This window comes from Microtus oregoni, unplaced genomic scaffold (assembly GCF_018167655.1).
Source record: "Microtus oregoni isolate MIOR12 unplaced genomic scaffold, Mior012 000018F_ref0000195, whole genome shotgun sequence".
Taxonomy (NCBI): domain Eukaryota; kingdom Metazoa; phylum Chordata; class Mammalia; order Rodentia; family Cricetidae; genus Microtus; species Microtus oregoni.
This window is the reverse complement of record NW_024543077.1, coordinates 24,062,615-24,082,308: the sequence shown is the minus strand read 5'-3', so window position 1 is coordinate 24,082,308 and position 19,694 is coordinate 24,062,615. Positions and strand designations below refer to the sequence as shown.

Here is a 19,694-nt window from a genome sequence, read left to right as displayed (position 1 = left end):
TACGGACAGGCTCCCATGTATCCTCCTTGATGACCCTAGGGTTTCTGGAACCAAACACCTTCTCTGTTGTTATTATTGGATAGGCAGGTAGAGCTGTAGGTAGAGCTTTGTGGAAATTGTCCCGGAGAGATTTACCCACAGATGTAGTTAAAATTTGCCTTTCTACCCTTTGCTCTTCTTCATCAGAATTTAGAAATTCCTCAATCTTTTAAATTCTATTCACCATTGCCTTCTGCAATGTATGAATCTCCTGTCCAGAATTATGTTCCAAAGCCTTCACTGAGGATTCTAAAGTATGAAGTTTGTCCGTTAGAGATAATATCTCATCTTTGGACATAATTTTTATGGCATAAACTGTGCCTTCTTGTATTGACAATCTTTCCGTCAATCTGTCATAAGCTTTAGACAAAATCCGATTGTCACATTCAGCAGTTTTGATTCTCTTAGTTAATGTTTCATTTCCTACAGAAAGGGACTGAAGCTTACAATCCAAATCAGCTGTTCCCTCTTCCATAGTAATGAATTTCTCCTTAACATCAGCCTGGAGAACTTCAAACTGATTCTTGAGAAGATTGTTGTCATTCTCAATTGTTTTTAAGCGTTCAATCTCTGCCTTAAGAATCCTGGATTCGTCTCGTAAAGACTATCATATTTCTATTATCAAACCATTTAGTGCCAATGAAAACTATGAATCCCAGAAGGATCCATAGATGTGGGGTGATAGACACCTCTTGTAAAATCTCCCACATGGTACAATTAAAAAAAACTGTTAAATTCTTGAACAGTAACGTGTTCAGACATTTTATTTATAAAAGAAAAATTTTTTACCTGCAATGATCGGTTCCTGCCAGTGGTGGTCTCTGTGTTTTTGGAGCCTGTCCTAGAACTAGCTCTTGTAGACCAGGCTGGCCTCGAACTCACAGAGATCCGCCTGTCTCTGCCTCCCGAGTGCTGGGATTAAAGGCGTGCGCTACCACCACCTGGCCGGCCTTGAACTCACAGAGATCCGCCTGCCTCTGCCCCCCAAGTGCTGGTATCAAAGGCGTGTGCCACCACCGCCCGGCCAAGTCATTTTGTATCAGACCAAATCTGCCGCTGTGGAGGCTTTTGTTGCAAAACCGCAGGTACTTGAGTTTCTGCTAATTCAGGCAGTGGGGTTCTGCTCCAAATTTAGCCAAGGCAGGTAGGGAGGGGTTAATTGCTCTGGCGAGCAGGCGGGGCAGAATGGGCCTGTGTGGCCAAGTGTGTCTCAGACTCGGCACTGGGGCCCGAGTCACGAACTAAAAAACAGCACCCAGGAGGGTGCTGTGTTAGCTAGCGGGCTACCCACTTGAGTCGGGGGCAAAATAGCCGACGTTGGACGCCAAAATATAACGCCTTAAACAAATGCAGACAGATTGTAAAAATATATATACAGCTTTAATGGCGAAATAGACTTACAGAACCACCATTCTTCGGAGACCAGGAAAGCAGAAGGGACAGCTGGGAGCACGCTCGCCAAATTTATAGGCAAACATTAGCCCGAGGTGAACACGCCCCCCAAGGGGCGGGACTTATCCCTACAAGAAGGAGGCCAATGAGATGTTTCCGTGGGTAAAGATATGTGCTTTCAAGCCAGAAGACCTGAATTCAATCCCCAAAACACACATGACAGAAGCAGAGAGCTGACTCTCAGAAGGTGTCCTCTGCCTTCCACATGTACCCCATCGCATGTACACACGCACAAAATAAACTTGAACATGTAAGACTATGCCCCACTCAGTGTTGCGGGGTAGAATCCATTTCAGAGCCTTTTGAAGCATGCTCGTAGCTCCTCCATGTTAAAGGCCAGCAGTCACGTCACCTTGGTCCCCTGCCCTTCTCAGACTCTCTTGCCCCCTTCTTTCAATTACAGAGGTCCTTGTGATTGTATTGGACCTGTTTAAATAATCTAGAATAATCTCCTCATCTTAAAACCATGAATCGACCACATCTTCAAAGCCGCTTTCAAAAGCCTTTGTGCTATGTAAGGTCAGATGCTAGACTAAGATGTAGGTTTCTTTAGGGAGCCATTATTCTGCCAACCACAGAATACACAACTAAATTCATAATACATTTTTAACCTAATACAATTCCTTTGGGGCTAGAGACAAATCCAGTGCTGTTTGTATGCTAGTTGCATACTCTGTCACTGAGCTACACCCCCATCCTACCCTTTTTGATGTTTAGGGTGAGAGGTGTATAAAATCATGCATCTAGTACACACGAGCTAATATAGTCACTGAAATCTTGATACTTGTCTATAGAGAGGAAATGGAAAAGCCAACAAGTTCTACGTTTGTTGTATTAGTTTGAAAAATGCTACTCTAACATAGTTTGACAACATCTCCATTCAAAAATCACCATTTCAGCCCGAAGCAGTTACAGAATGTGCATTCGTGTACTGCAGCCGTTATTGCCTCTCTTTTGTTTTTGACTCACAATTAACTTGTCAGCTTCTGTTAAATATTGCCGCCTGTTATGTATTTTCTTCCTCACACTATACTTTAATGCCAGGAAATCTCTAATGTATTTAAGTTTTATTGGTCTCCCTTCTTCAAATATAACCGTGTGATAGTCTCACCTGCTTTTCCTCTTACAATTAACTCTAACTTTCTGCACCATCTCCGAGCAGTATTCATCTCCTATGAGAACTGCCCCACCATGGTGCGGGCCAATGACCTTCAGTGAGCTTGCAAACCACAGGGAGGTTGTGCTAGGCAGCGATGACTTTGCTAAGTATGCATTACATATTGATAACTTCTTTTTATTTGAAATTCCATTACTCATTTTTGCTTCATGGTGAAACTCTAACTCGTCCTGTCACTCGAAATATTATTTCAGTAACTATGGATTTAAATGCAAGTGAGCTCTGAATTATGATGGTCTCTCAACAGTTTTTCCCCTTTATGATCCTGTGAAAGCAGTAAGTATCCGATATTTTCCCTGACTGGATTTGGACCTTTTCCCAGGTGAGAGATATGTGTGCGGTCCTCTCCCTGGATGCTGGGCAGCGGCTGTGAGCTGTAGCTCTGGTCAGTCTAGAGGACAACACTCCTCTCCACAGCACTGTGCTGCTGGAGGGATGTCCTGTAGGTCGGTTGTTATTTCAGCTTACAGTACTATCATGGGTTTATCAGGTCCAAGCCCTTTCCCAAGTCAGGGAGCATATATGCGTTTTTTTTTTCATAATAGAAGTTTGGTGTCTGTTATGGTTTGAGTCAGTCAGATTTCTCAAAGGCTCGTGCTTGGCACTCTGGTAACACGACCTTAGGAGGCTGTGGAACCTTTTGGAGGCAGAACCTACCTGGTAGAAGTTGATTGGGTTACTGGGGATGGGTTCTAGAAAGTTATATACACCCCCTAGCTCCTCCCCCTCTCTCTGACTCCTGCTTTGCCACGTTGTGAACAGTTTCTGCTACACATGTCCCTGAACTACACAGACAACAAATAAACAACAAATAATTAAAATATGCAAAGATGGGAGGTGTTGTGGTTGGGACATGTAATGCCACCACAGGTCTATAATTTGGATACTTGGTCCCTAGATGGTAAGGACATTGTGGAAGGTTCTGGAAACTTTCAAGGTAAAAATAAGCAGAAGGAAGTAGGTCAGTGGGGGGGGGGGTCCTTAGGGTGTCACCTCATTGGCTGCTGCAGTTCAGCGTCTGCGTCTGATTCAGCCACAGTACTAGCCCTCCTTGGCTGCGCCCTCTTGCCCCCACGGGCTGAGCTACGCTGTGAGGATATAAGCTTCTCCTTCATCCTTTCCTCACCATGGCAGCACGGGCCCTCTGAACCTGAACAAGGTGTTTATGTCAGGTTCTTGGACACAGTGGCCGAGAGTCGGCTGACACAGGAGGAAATTCCAGTAGCGTTGCACTAGGACGGATAAAGGAAAGGGGAGGGGGGGGATAAACAGTTCAACAAAGTCATCTACCAGAACCCCAGTCAGACAGGGGAGGAAAACCTTGTCCGTGAACTTGAAGGTTAGGAAATCACTATTAGACATGAGTGAAACTCATTTCATGCCATTTTAACAAAAGTTTATTTTTAAAGTAATTTCCATTTTAGTGGATATATATATATATACTACTAAAATACGCAAGTGCTCTGTGACTAAAATATTTATTGGTAAGTCATTTGCAACTCGAAATACTTTTTGCAGTTTTTCTCTGTGACAAATAATGCCTTAATTGTCATTTTCAATAAAAGACTGTCCTGTTTTTATTATTCCGAAATATGAAGCATCCTCCGATCCTAAGGAAGAAACCCAAGTGAATCTTAGTATACTAATAATTCTAATTTTGCATATTATGATGCAGAGACATTTCTCTATTTGTTGCTATTTTTTTTTAGGCAAAGACCACACAAATGTCTCAACTACTTTCTAACCTGGAGCGCACACTTCTAAAGCGAGAGCTTGCCTCTTGCTGTATATATATATATATAAAAAAAAAAAACCATTGAGCAGCTTCGTAATATAAAATACAAGGCAGGAATCGGTTCCCTTTCTTACACTGTGAGCAGTTTGACTCCCGTCAGGCATCCATGTCTTCCGTTTCAAACGACGGGTGCCCCGCCCATTAGCTATTTTCGCTGACCTCACCTCCCTCGGATTCCTCCTGCTCGTCTTAATTTTAGCAATCACAATTCTCTCGTCTAATTAACAAAGAAATTAGGTCACTGCCTCAGTGGCCCGCATTCAACCTTATTTTGACTGGCGATTTTATGATACTGCCGCGTTGTCTTCCCTCTTCTGTAACAGCATTTTGCTGTTGTTCCGTTTAGTGTGTTGGTCTCTCTCCGATTCACTTTGTCCTTGCTCTGGGTTGTCGTTGTTCTGGGAGCTGCCTGTTTGATTCTCATTTCTTTTCTGCATCCATGTATTTGCTTAGTAGCGCCAGCTCTCCTTTCCAGGGCTCCTGCCTTTAAGGAGCTTCTTCTCTGTACCCAACTCTCCCACTCTGAATAGAGCTGTGTAAAATGTATCTAAATACCCCTCTGCATGGCAGTCCTCAAGTGTGCAAAAACAACCTCTATTTTCCTTGGAAGTCATGTGCTCTCCCTTCAGCGGGCAGACTTCCCTCCACAGTTCTTTGCCAGTAGGCCTTGATGCACTGTCAGCATCGCCCTGACAAACTGCGCCTTATCCCAAGAAAGCACCCCTCTGGCGTACAATGTAATGGTGCCAAGGGCATTTCAGCTAGGTTCAAAACTTCACAGCGTGCAGTGAAAGAAATCTCTGGCTCTGACTGTCCCGCTTCTGTCATTCCCCTAACGAGACTGGCAGCTGTGTCAACTTGCCTTGTGTTCAGTTCAAATTTCTGAGACCATTTGTTTTTCATGTCAGCGTGTTGACATGTTTCTGTACTCTGCATTAAACACTTGGGTGGCTCAACACAATGCCGCCACTATTCTTAGCGTTAGTAAGTGTTACTGTGCGCGTGGAAGTGTGTGTTTCCAGCCCACGGCCACGGTTGACTGTGGTGCTGACGGCCCCCTTCACCTCTGCGGGGCACCACTTTTATTAGTGGTCATGCAGTAATAATTACTTATTACTATACACTTCCAGCAACGAGCAAAAGACAGATTGCTTAGAATTCACACACCTCAAAGTGCCGATTAGACTACCCCAAAGAATGTGCTAAATCTTCCCAACTCAAGTTACACTGAAAATCTCATTATTGTGTATGATATATCAGCAATGAATTTGATGATATTTTAATAATGGTGGATTTTAATTTGTTTGCCTACATGTATATATGTATATGTTTGTATATATATTATGTTAATATGTATCAATAGGAAGAGACTATAGAACCCACTCAATATGTAATGATTGTCCTGGAAAATTGCATATCTCTTCCAGGCTGGAGTGTACAGCGCTGTATCATCTTCTGAAAAGGACACTGCCGTCAACGTAGAGCGTGCAAAAGTCCCCAGGTCACTGTACAATATATACACCATATTGCAGTTGTCTGCTGCTTGCTAGTCACCTCCTATATAGCAGCCAGCACAACTCATAACAGCAAGAGTGTCTGATCCACTGATGTCTGATGCTCACACCATTTGGGGCCAAGTTTTGAGCAGAAAACAGTATCAATCATATGTCTCTGCTCCATGAGGAAAAACTGGAGCCAGGGGATGGGGTAGGATATCAACAAGCAGCATATAAACTCACATATGTGGGTGGGAACTCTTGTTCGTCGGTCCTGGGTGGGGCTTTGAAAGGTATGATATGAAAGCTGGCCACCATAGCACCATTGTGTGTTAGGATCAGTGACTTGATTTTTTTTTTTAATTTGATGGGTTTATTGTTAAGAAATAGCCTGAGCCTCAGAAGAGACTTTAACTATTGAACTTTTGAACAGTCTTTGGGACTGTTGAAGCTTGGTCTTTTGGAAACCATCTGGTTGAGTTTTGAATTATGAGAGATGGCTGTAAACCTTTTAGGATGATGGCGGAATGTTAAGATCTAAAGGTGAGATATTTGGGTGCCAAGATGACAGTTATGGACAGTCTACTAAGGGAAACCAAGGCAGGAACTCAAACAAGATTGGGACCTAGAGGCAAGAGCTGAAGCAGAGGCCATGAAGGGGTGCTGCTTACTGGCTTGCACTCCATGGCTTTCTCTGCCTGTTTTCTTATAGAACTCAGGACCACTAGCCCAGGAATGACACCAACCACAGTGAGTTGGGTCCTTCCTTGTCAACCACTAATTAAGAAAATGCCCTACAGGCTTATCTGCCTATAGCCAGACTTTACAGAAGCTTTTTTTTTTCCCAATTGGGATTCCTTACTCTCAGATGATTCTAGCTTATGTCAAGTTGACATAAAACTAGCCAGCAAGCCCACTCTTAATACAAGTGGCACCATCCCAGCGAAGTTCCTACCCTGGGTAAAAAGAGCAGGAGGAGGAAGCAAGCAGAACACCAACTTTCTCTCTCTGCCTCCTAACTGTAGACCCAATGATGACCACCAGCTCCTTCAGCCTCCCTCCTTAATGTGCTCCCATCATAATGGACTGTGTCACCTCAATTCATGAGCTCAAATAAGCCCATCTTTTTTATGTGTTTTCTTCAGGTATTTTAGCACAGCTACGAATAAAGCAATTACTAATAGGGCATCTTTGAGAATTATTGTTCATGTCCACTCTGTTCACTTTTTACTTGAGTTTTGATATGTGAACGATGACCAGATGAGGTAGAAAATCTTTGATTTCTTACCTTTTAGATGTTGTCACACTCTCTACTGAGGATAAAACTTCCTATGACTAAGTCTGATGTCAGCTTATTTTTCTGCGCTTTAACTTATTTTATGATTTTGCACACACTCGTAAAAGATCTTTTCCAAAGTACATTTAAGGCCCTTATTTCAGAAAATTTTTCTGAATTATGTTTTTAACATATTTTTACTTATTCTTGATAATAATTCATGAATGTATAGTGTGTTTTTAGAATATTCACTACCCCTGTTGTTTTGCTTTCAATACAGTGGCGGTACCTTGAGCAACTGCTGTCCCATCTGATAACTGCAACTCTGCAGCTCCCAGCAGCAGTCCTGCCACCCTGGCCCAGCCAGTCAGGATAGTCTACTCCCTCCAGCACCGGCTCTAGCAAGACCATTAAAGGAAACTATGTAAATCTCTATCCTCCTATAGAGCTCAGGATTCAAAGGTGGAGGTGAAATCCTGCTCACTCAGAGAGGCTGAAGAACAATTAACTAACCTTTTCTCCTTTCTCACTTCTCCCCGCAACCCCCACCTAAGAACCCTAGCTACACTTAGTTCCTCCCTACCACTTCCTGTCAGCTAGTTGCTGACTCAACCTCCTGACCCCCAAGTTAATTTTATTTAATCAAACAAATATAACATGTCTTTGCATCATTAACAAAAACAGCAGAAACAAATATAACAGTTAAAATAATATTCCACAACATACCCCCTTCTAGTTCCTCCCAGATCACCTCTTCAGAGGTCCCCCTCTAAATTTTGTGTACTCTTCTTTTCTCTTTTATAGCTCACTGAGTTTAATTGGTGCTGCCCGTGGGTGTGGGGCCACCTTCTAGAACAAAGCCACCCTATAAAGGACCCTAGAGGAAACCGATTCTCACTTTCATGGATTTTTCAAGAGCTTCCCATCTAGGCATAGGAATTAGAGCCTCATTAGAGCCTCTTCCTCATCCATTCCTGAATATTAGCTAACTTGATTTTCATGCAGGTCTCTTGTGGACAACCACAGCAGCCGTGAATTTATGAGTGTAACAGCCCAATCATGTCCAGAATAGACTGTTTTACCCCACTAGTTCCAGATGTGTGGCTTGTATACTCTTTCTGCCTTCCCTTCTGCAATGGCCCCTGAGCCTTAGGGTAATATGGGTGTCCCATCTGGGATGACTGAGTCCACCATGGCTGGTTCTCTGCACTTGGGCTAGTTGTGGGCTTCTCAGTTAACAGCCATCCACCACACAAAGATTGTTCACAAATGAGGACAGAGCTGAATGATTTGGGGTATCTTTGGGTACAGAAATATTTATTTAGAAGACACTCTGATACTATGTCCATTTGGCAAAAATTAAAGTATTAGGTTCTCCCCTAGGGCCTGTGTGCTCCCCAGCTATGTGCTCTGGGCATGAGTTTTCTCCTGTGGAGCAACCAGAAAGCTATTGGTTTCCCCCATAACACTCATGCCACTATTGCACCAATGGACCTGCCTTCTGGGCCGTTCATTATTGTACCTCACGTGACTCACAGCTGGGTAAGGATACTGATGGCTTTTCACCCCCAGAAGCCTGCACAGCACCTCTTAATACGATGAAAGTTGACCAGCAAGGGAGAAGCAACTAGGTAGGACCAACTCGCTTTCTCCAAATCCAGGGGCTAAAGTACGAGGTATTTGCAGCACAGGGTCTTATTATCACGTTTCGGTGGGCAACCGAGAACAGCGTCAACATCCTGCACTTCTGTAGGGGTCTGGGTGGCCTCTTTTAATTGAATTATGTCTTGTGATAATGATTCCATTCTGGTGTTTTGGCTTTCTTGATCAAGGATTAAGGTTATGTATATGCTGGGTACCCTGTTTATCTTCAATGTTTCATTATCTTTCTGATACTTCTTTATCTTTTATATCCCTGTGTCATTTATTTTCTTTTAAAAGTTTTTTACCTTTCACAACCGTTCATCTACGTCCTTTCCTTCAGTTCCGCTGACTCTTGTTTCACTCCGGCAGTCTTTCCGTGACATTTGCTGTTCTCTCCCTTCGTCCCTGAGTTCCTGCAGTCCTACTGTGTGATCTTCCTTTCTAGAAGTAGCTGCTTTGTCAGCTACTCAAGCAGCTGATAATGGACCTTGGGGTTAAATACTTAATCTTGTTCAGGAATGTTTTCCCAGGTGGGTATTCATTATTTACAAGTTGTTTGTGGCTGCTCTTGTTCATATCAGCTTCGTGTTTCTCTTACTTGAATAAGTTGGTTTTTTTTTTTTTTCTAGAGAACTGGAAAAGGATTCCTGTGGAGGAAGTGGAGGGCAGTGTTTTCCAACTACCAAGGTTCTCTTGTTGCTGCTGCACAGCTATAAAAATCTCTATAATGTGAGGCCTCTTTCCTCTGCTCTCCCCTCCAAGCCTGCTTCTCTCCTCCTTGGTTCCTTCAGGGATGGCCTTACATGTGGCCTGATGTGGGAAACACAAATTGCACAGTGCTTTGAAAAATGCTTTTAGAAATTTTCTGGCCATTGTTTTCCTGCATCTGTACCACTCCCTGTCTCTTCAGAGCATCTCTTTCTTAGATTAAAGCCCAGGCTTTTAGGGAGGCGGAGGTTTCTTCGATCCATTCCGTTGAGGTCCTTCTGTGTCTCTTGTTTACTTACAATGTTGTTACAACTTCAGCCCTCAGCTTCATTGCCTGGCTCTGACTCAGGAGTTTATGGATTTCTCTGCTGGCCTGGCTGGAAATTTACTTGGCCAGTGTTGCCTTTCATTTTTGTTGTATTGCTTTTGTTGCACAGAGTGGATTCCAAGAAACGTGGGGAGACTTAGTTTCTCTGAAAGCCAATCCTCTTAACATTTAGACATAATTTTATACTGGTGCTTTGTTCTGAAGATGATTTTGTCCATGCAAGCTTGATATATTCATTTATTTATCATCCAAGTTTATCTTACAAAGTAAAAGATAAAGCCAAGCACAGTTAGGTTGGTTCACCTCTCAGTGAGCCGTTCTTTCTTCCCAGAGACCTTCCACTGAACACATAAGACATTTCATTGTGACGATTCAGATGTATTAGCATCTTCAGGTGTTTTGTTGTTGCTGCTTTCGCTGACGCTGTGACAGCTGCCACAACCACCACTTCTTTTACTCGTCTTTATGATTATTACCCATGCTGCAGAGCTGGGGCTATGGCTCAGTGGGTAAAGGCGCCTTCTATCTTTGCAGAAAAGTGCAGTTCCCAGCACCTACTTTGGGTAGCTTGCATCCGTCTGTATCTCCAGCTCGAGGGGAACCTGATGGCCTCTTCTGGACTCAGATGGCATGTGTGTGTGTGTGTGTGTGTGTGTGTGTGTGTGTGTGTGTGTGTTTGTGTGTGTGTGTGTGCAAATGCACACACATGCATATGCACATGTATGTGCATACACACTAAATAAAACAAAATATTTTTTTATTTACCCGGATTGGTTTTACAGTCCTGGCAAAAGCCCTTTATTATAATTTGAGCACAGTTCCCTCAGGCTTAATGTATTTAGGTTAAAAGGAAAAATGTCTTCATTGTGAAAGTTACTACTAATTCAGTAAGTCTTTTAAATCAACATGTTGCATGGCCGCTAACTTTCTAAGGAGAACGTATATGTTCAGCTAAGAGCATTTTTAGGCTGCGAGAGATAACCGGAACAGGGAAAGAGATAAAAGGGCCAGATTTATAAACCAGAATACTAGTAATGGTGTCCCACATAGAATCATAGGCATTAAATTATTTCTTCTAGTAGCAATTATGCTTATTACCTATACTCTGCATCCTACCAATTTAAAAGCTGTGGCCTTCATTCAAATGATACTAAATTCTTACTCTTGCTAGGCCCCAGGTAAATGCGCAGGTTACAGTGATAGCCAGAAACAAACGTGACTCCTGGCTCAAGCTCCCTTTCTTGCAATGATGAAATAAACAATAATTAGCCACACAAGCGAATGCAAACTGTAATAGCTGTTGCTGACCGATTCTGAGGACTCATCTCTGGTTCCCCAGTAATGTGCTGTCTGAAATTGGTGCAACCCTTGCTCCACGGATAGGAATAAGGATCTTCACAGACTCTAGGGTCGGGGCAACTGCCCTCCCTAGCACTTCCATCAAGACCTGGCCCACCAAACAGACTGTTGTCCCGAACCCAGAATGTTTCCCCCTTGCCTACCTTCCTGAGGGCATCTTCCACATACTCTTCCCTAGCGAGATGGATGACCAACAGGAAGTCAGGTCTAAAGAGTGAGAAAGATTAATCCCAAGCAAGTCCTCTTGAACATTTCAAGAGTTTAGTGACCTGTGTGTCCGTTCATCTTTCTGCTTCTGATTAAATATCTCTCCATAGCTATTACTTGGGTCAGTGCTGCTGTAGCAAGGTTCAGGAAGACACAGCCTGAGATGAGGATAAATGGAAAGCTGGTATAAACAGGACGACAAGTGTGGGGGAATCCCGTCTGAGTGGAACATCCGAAGGGTGAGAATCCAGTGAAGCTAGATTGCCAAGATGGTAGATGAGTCTGGAAAGATAAGACTTCTTCAAGACCCCAAAAGTCAAACTTAACTCTATATCTTTTTTTAATGGGGGAAAGAGTATGGTTGATAAATATGTTGCACCCTGAAAACATGCCTCTATGTGGCATGGGAAGAAAAAGAGTGTGGGAAAGAAGGTCCAGAGAATAAACAGCACACCAGTCCAAAGGATAGAGGACAGCCAAAGCCAGGTGTGTAACTGGAGCTTTCTCTTCCCACCTGGTCCCACAGCCACCTTTAAAATAATCATTGTGAAGCTTAATATTAATTATAAACTGTTTGGTTATTAGCTCAGGATTATTATTATCTAGCTCTTACAACTTAACCCATTTCTATTAATCTATATTTTACTGCTAGGCTCGTGGCTTGTTACCCAATTGCTTCCCAATGACTGCCGGCATCTCCCCCATCTCTGCCTTCTTTCTCCCTCTATCTCTGCTTGGGTTTCCCACCTAGCTATATTCTGCCCTGCCATGGGCCAAACCAGCTTTATTTATCAACCAATAGGTGCAACACATTTACAGCATACAGAAAGACATCCCACACCACAGGTGTGCTGGCAGGAGCCTGACTTACAGCATTTCAGAGGCAAATAGGCAAGTAGAGAGTTTAGGGCCTGAGCTGCTTGGTGATGGCTTAGGTTACAGAATGAGAGTCTGTTCTCAGAAAAAAGTAAACAGAAATGAAAAAAGAACACGGTGACCAGGACTAAGATGATGGACGTGGTAGTGAAGAGCATAGATCATTTCCAGACATTCCAAACCCATGGTTTAGGGATATGGAGGATCAGGGAAGTGTCCTTAGGGTACTTGTGTTCCCAACATACTTAAAAGATGGTGGTTCCATTCACTGAAGTACAAAACTCTGGAACCCCCCCCCCCAGTGTTTGCTCTGTGGCTGGAGTTGGAGGCAGAAAGAGTCTGATTCTGAAGTACCTATGTGAAGTTATCATGTACCTAAGTTTATGGTCACTGTGAAAAGGAAAGATACACTTAAGATTTATCTAAGCGAAGAAAAGTTCTTCAAGTTCAGATTTCTCTTGACTTTACCCCATCATCTTTTCTTTTTGTTGCAAAGATTCTGCCCTTTGACAGAAGAGGAAAAAAGCAGGAAGATAAAAGTTCGACAGCTTGCTATTTGTTTTCCCCTCCTTCCTCCCCACTGCTCCTCCCCCTCTTCCTCCCCCTCCCTTTTCTTCATATGTTCACATTAAACCATCTGGACCAAGCCTTTGCCCTCTCCTTCTAGCTTATTTTAACTTGCATGTTTTAAAGGGCCTCCTTTACATATTTAAAGGCCTCATTTCATTCTGGGTCTTAGTCTTAGAAATCGTCTAGATCAGTGGTTCTCAACCTGTGGGTTGTGACCCCTTGAGGGCCAAATGACTTTCACAGGCGTTGCCTAAGACCATCTGCATATCAAATATTTACATTATATAACAGTAAAAAAAACACAGTCATGAAGCAACAATAAAATGTTTTTATGGTTGGGGTCACCACAGCATGAGGAACTGTATTAAAGGGTCATAGCATCAGGAAGGCTGAGAACCATTGTTCTAGATGCTCCCACTTCTTTGATTCTGACTCCCCTGGCTCTGTTTAAGACACATTTTCTTAGTCTGGGCAGTCTGGTATCCTCAGACTTGTTTCCATGGAATTTCTCCTTTTGTCTTCAGCTAGACCCTGATATCGTCATGGTTAAATTTTGTGGCCTTGCTTTCTTTCTCAAACAGTCTGTACTTTCATGTTATCTTGCCGGAACCCAGTCTGAAGCTGATGATAGAGCTCTCAAGGACCTAGATTCAGTCCATACTACCGAGAGGAAAAAAGGAAGAGAATGAGTCTCTACCATCTTATTCTTGTTTCGTCTTTATTCTCCTTCCAATTTCTCTTTACTTTCGTTCTCTTCTTCTAACATAATACCTTTAAGACTGACCTGGGCAACTTATTGAGATCCTACCTCAAAAATGAAAATAATTTTTAAATGGCTAGCGATATAACTCAGTGGTAGAGTACTTGTTTAGCCTGTACATGTGTTCAATCCCTAGTACTTCAGAGGGGGGTGGGGAGGGAGGGAGGGAGGGAGGGGGAGAAAGAGAGAGAGAGAGAGAGAGAGAGAGAGAGAGAAGGGCAGGAAAGGGGAAGGAGGTGAGGTGAAAGAAGAGAGGAGATAGGAGAGGAGAGAGGGGGAGAGAATTAACTAGAAGACAGGCACAATGGCACATGTCTATAATATTTTAATTAATGAGGCCCAGGCAAGAAAAGCACAAGTTATAAACAAGCCTAGGATATAGTGAGACTATACCTCAAAAGAAAGAGAGAGGAGGAGGGAGGGAGGGACACAATGAAACACCACATAGATATGTATTTAGCTCTGTCTGCATCTCTCTAGTCCTCAAGGCTCCTTGCTGTAGTTACCTTTTCTTTCTTCTCCACTTCTTCCTTTCTGCCTCTACAGGATTAACTGTGTAGGGATAATTCATGTGACAATAAGCACTAGATGACAGTGATTCCATTTTCTTCCTTACAGAGTTCGCATTCACTGAATGTGAAGTTCAGCTATTTAAGATGTGTAATAGTTTAGTACAGTCCCTAAGTTGTGCAGTCTTTACTATGTGCCTAAGGAAAAAGCATCTTCATCCTGGTACCGTATCATTCGCTTCCCGCCAAGCCCTACCTCAAGTCTAACACAGCCATGAATAATCTATGTGCTAAGACTGTGGTGTCCACTATTCTGGACATTTTGTTATAAATGGAGCCATAAATATAGAACATATCTTTTATATTTGGATTCTTTTTTCTTTATTTATTTTTCTTTTCTTTTTTCTTTTCCTTTTTTTTTTCGTTTTGTTTTGTTTTTTTGTTTTGTTTTTGTTTTTCAAGACAGGGTTTCTCTGTCGCTTTGGTGCTCTTATAGACCAGGCTGGCCTCAAACTCATGGAGATCTGCCTGCCTCTGCCTCCTGAGTGCTAGGATTAAAGGCATGCAATATTGGGATTCTTACAAATGGTGTGCACAACAAACTTACAACATATATCACTACTTCATTTCTTATGGATCTACTGCATATGTGTTAGCCATTCGTTAGCTGGAGACTAGGGCTGTTTTACTTTTGGCTGTTGTGAACATAACAAGATGAAAGCCTCTGTATACAGATTCCTGGGTAGGCATTTACTTTCATTCTCCTGGAATAAATTCAATGATGTAACAACAGTATCACATACTAAGTTTACCAAACATTTAAAGATAAGTCGATCGCTCTCATTAAAGGCAGCAGTACTCATTAATTCAGGGGAGAACTCTCAGACTTAGCATCATACGCTGCCAAGAACAAGAAGGTGAAAGACTCTCAGCTCTGAGGCTCCAGGCAGGGACGAACATTACAGAAGGACATGATCACCTCTGAAGTTCACACTCGACAACCACATCATCAAGTTACAAAAACAGTTCTCCTTCAAATCTCATGCTTTGAGTTAGTGATTTCATCTTGAGCACATACAGAGATGTTCTGTGGTCCATGCAGCCCACAGGGTATAGGTTAGCATGCCTGCTTCCATTGCTCAGTCATGTTATCCTGACCCACTGACAACCCAGAGATTCTCTTCCTGCTGTGATTGGAAGTTTTCATTGAGAAAGCTTAACTTCACTCAATGTTTATTCTAGATAAAATTCATGAATAAGGCAGTATTACTTCCACCTTTTTCTAAATAGGAGTGGGGGGAGATTACTGTGCAGAGAATGTTTAGCTGTTGATATTTGACTCCTGGATCTCCAGGTTCTCTGTGTGTTTGTCACGTGGATGTTCCATCCACTTGGTATGTGTACACACTACCTTCAAAGTTGAGAACTGCATTGAGCATTTCACTGCTACAGAGACAGCCAGGTGTGCTGTGGTTTGCAAATTGCAGGACTCCGTAGCTCATGTGGCCTTCTCTCTGACAGATGGCAATTACCCCCATATATGCTGTAAGGTGAATCAACACCCCAAGGATTCACCAAAATAATGAAAGAGAACAGTGTCATTTTGCTAGGACAGTGACCCACAAAGCAAGCGCCTGTCCACTGCTCTCCACACCTGGGCTAGGGTGTCCCCTAAGAGACAGTCATCCACTGGTGGACTTGATTTCAGCTTCCTGTGAATGAATCCAGAAAGTTGCGAGTGGGGACTTGTGACAGATCATCGCGGCACTTTCTCCCTCCACCCCCAGCCCTGTGTTTACTGCCTGACTCGCACACTTTGCCTCAGCAAATCATAGGCAGAAGCTGGAGGCTCTCAGCTGCGTGCATACACCAAATCAAAGCTGACATGAATAATGAACTTAATTTTCCATAAGGACATTCTGTTTGGTGTCTCAGCTAATAAGGTAAGCTAGTAGAAAGGCTGGGCTGGGGGTGGGGAGGGAATAATTTCTTCATGCTTGATCTCTGTGTTAATCTATAGTTTTTCTTTTAGCATAATGGAAGTAATCTCACACTTAATGCTGGCTGTGAATTTGGGGTGAAAATTTTGTAACGAGTTTCCCCCACTGTGCCCTCTTGAGATGACAGCTTATGATATCAGAGAGTCCGGGGAGAGACACAGCTTTTAATAAGAACGATGTCGTATTTTTTTTTTAATCATCTGTGGCAGAGAATGAGTTTAGTTAAGCAGGAAAATACTTCGATTCAGCCCTGATTGACGAAAGTATTTAAGCATTGACTGTTGATGTTTACCATGCTGTAATATAAATTGACAGTGAAATTTGTTCTCAGGAAAGCAGGCTATAGCTACGTCACATTGTTTTCTGAGCCGTTTCATTTCTAAGTATGTGTTATTCTAGAAAAGGTAGTAATTTTCAGTTGCCAAAATTACTCCACAGCGTTGGTTTAGGTGGATTTTATTTTGTGAGAGTGTATTTTTTAAATGCCAGTGTAGTGGTAATGGGAATTTTTCTGTAACTTTCTCCATTGTCCCTAGCTGTAATGTTTTCAGGACATATGGAAAACGTAGTTGTTCCCAAGTTCATGGAAGTTAAAACCATCATAACTGAGACTTTTCTCTATAATATCTATAATATCTCATAAACAAGAAGTGAAGAAGCAGTCCCTGGGTTGGCTTCCCTTGGCAGTTCTGCTGTGTGTGTGTGTGTGTGTGTGTGTGTGTGTGTGTGTGTGTGTGTAACACGAGTCTGGTTCTGTTTGAATCCTTCCATGAATCCCTGAGACGAGCAAGGGTTTATGGAGATAGAGAAGAAATTGTGATCTGCTCTAAGAGGCTGACAAGGGAGGCAAACAGAAGCAGGGTTTGTGTTTGTAGGCATTCTGGGATGGCACCACTGTGTCATCTGAAAACCAGACGCGAGTCTCCTAAAGTAGGTGACCTCAAAAGGCATTGGAAGGTCTACTCATAAACGGCCGAGCACATGGGGATTTGGGAGAAATAGAAAGGAACTATCCTCTTGTCCCTCTCGTCTCGTCTTTCCGCTCTGGTTTTCTGTATGGGAAGTGACCTGGGGGCTCCCGGGTTTGTTTATTGACTCTGAGCATCACAGTGACTTTCCATATACCAATCTCTCCCACTTCCTCACCACGGGCTCTGGACTCCGTTATCTCTGGGAGTATAAACAAAGTTCGAAAAGTGTGGGCACAAACATTTATCCGCCAATAGCAGCTTAATACGACCTAAACTATTTCCCAAGTCCCACCTCCAAATTTGAGGCACTCCTCTTGAGATACTACTTTAGCAGGGAAGAGCGTGGAATTTTAGTCTCTCACAGTTTATTTTGTAGAGCAACACAGCACATGTTACCTACTCAGATTGCACGGTTTTAAAATATGTTCAATTTCACAGCTATTCAGTGTGTAGAGCTTTCTCCAAGCACACGTTTGGGGTTTGAAAAGCCTTTCTTTTATCTTCCCCCTTTTCCTCCACATTCTTCCTCACACCTCAACTCTCTAAAGTTCCCTTAGCTACCCAGGCACTGTTTTCCCTTCTTTTTCCTAACAGTCCCCCTTTCTCTTCCCTAAAATGGCTCTAATTCAGAGCTGTAGAATGCCCCATGTCCATCTGAAAGCTGTTGGAAGTAGAAACCAGCCCTGTGTGATCACTGAATTGTGTCATTCAGTTCCTGCCGCTGGAGAAATAGGAGTTACACACCCCGTGACTTCTATCCACTATCGCTTCCTGAAACCAACTCAGTGGTCAAAATGAGCAAGATGGGTCAGCACCGCTCACCGCTCATATGATCTTTGTCACTATAGCGACTATGGTACGTAAGGAATAAACATTTCTGCCCTTTGAGGTTGTTTTTTTGGACACGCCACATGCAAGCCATGTGTTATTTACACAGTTGAATGTTAATTCTTTCCGTGTTATTATAGAGGAAATGGGAAAAAGCAGGACCCTCACATTGTTCTCTCACGCACAAAGACCAGGAACAGCCACCAGCTGCAGACAGTGGTGATCAGGTGGCACTTGGTCCAGATGGTCCACCGTCATAAAAAGTTCTTGGCACTGTGGCCAAGCAGCCCGACAGAAGGCAGCGAGCAAATTTGTTCCAAATACACGTGAAGCTCATTCTTGAGCACAATGAGGATCAGCCACAGGGAGAACAAAGACGAGAGAGACTAAAATATGTCTAGACTCGGTTATTATTGTCAATATGGCCTCATTTATTTTCACAGACTATAGAACCCAAGGATACCAGGATACAAAACTAAAGTATGTCAGATCTATAACTGTAGCCGAAGTCCTCCATATAGTCTTCTCTTACTTCTGTAGCCTGCTTCTCTCTGTTCTTATTGCTTCAATGTGGAAAGTAATGGGTTTCTGTATGAAATGTCTTCATACACAGATATCATTTTATATCATTCTTATTCATGCCCCAGTCTCTCTTGATCTTCCCCACCTCCATCTTGCTGGTTCCTTTCCTCTCCATGTCGCTCTTCTTCAATCCAGCTTACAAAACATCTCTGGTACCGCCTCCCCTTTCCCTTACTCTCATGTCCTCGCTTCTTGGCACTGATAAGAGATGAAGGAGGAGGAAAACCACCAAATTCTAGACAGCTTACTTGTCTCTTTCTCTCCATTCTTCTGCCACTATCCTAGTATTCTAGTCCAATCTCTGTCATGCCTAGATTATTGGGGGAGGGGGAGTAGATGGTAGATCTTCCTGTTAGTTCTTCTTCAATCCACTCCACTCTGGAAAACAGAGCCAAAGGATCTTTCTGAAATACATACAGAATCATTCTGCTGAAAAGTCATTCAGTGAGCCAAACATGGTGGCAAACTGAGAGACCAGGATGGGATGAGTTCAAGGCCACTCTAGTGACACAGCTGTCTTGAGGCCTGCTTGAACAGTGTAGTGATCACTCACTCTGTGTGACTTACAGAGAGAGATTGAGGTTGTGGGAGAGAAAAGGGTGGTCATTAAGTGATTCCTCTTTACCCCCACTATAGAACTGAGATTCCTTAATGTGGCGGGTGACATGACCGGGACCGTTTTCCTGCTCCTGTATCTCCTTCCTCTCCCGCGTCCACTCAGCACTTCCGCCATTCTGGTCTGTTTCCCTCGCTTACAGCCATCATGGACGCTCACCCGAGACCTTCGCACAAGCTGCTTCCCCGTTGATCCTTTTTTCCGTCTTCCTCATTCCCTGTTTCGTACTGACCCCTTTCTCAACCTGCTAGTCTCTTATGAGATGTCATTGCCTATGGAAAGTCCTCCCTGATGGCCCAGATTGGAGCCAAATGCTGTATTAGTTGCTTTTCTTATTGCTGTAGCAAAGTTCCTGACAGAAAACCAGTCAAGGGAAAGTTTGTCTTGGGTTTTTGGTGGCAGGGAAGACATGACAACAGGCGTGTGTGTCTGCTGGCCACACTGCATCTGCAGTCAGGAAGCAGAGCAATGGATGCCAGCGCTCAGCTCTCTTCTTGTATT

General features: G+C 43.2%; 1 protein-coding gene across 12 annotated transcripts in view; it reads left to right on the top strand.

The window, feature by feature from the left end:
• LOC121458699 (disks large-associated protein 1) overlaps positions 1-19,694 on the top strand; it is a 798,580-nt gene that overhangs the window by 526,454 nt on the left and 252,432 nt on the right. The window contains exon 1 of one of the 12 annotated variants that reach the window (XM_041667983.1): positions 15,990-16,139. The exons of the other annotated variants lie outside the window; for them this stretch is intronic. Within the exon in view, the coding sequence (XP_041523917.1) occupies positions 16,089-16,139 (51 nt within the window). The 5' untranslated portion in view covers positions 15,990-16,088. Of the gene's footprint in view, positions 1-15,989; positions 16,140-19,694 lie in introns of those variants that run through there. 12 annotated transcript variants of the gene reach the window in all.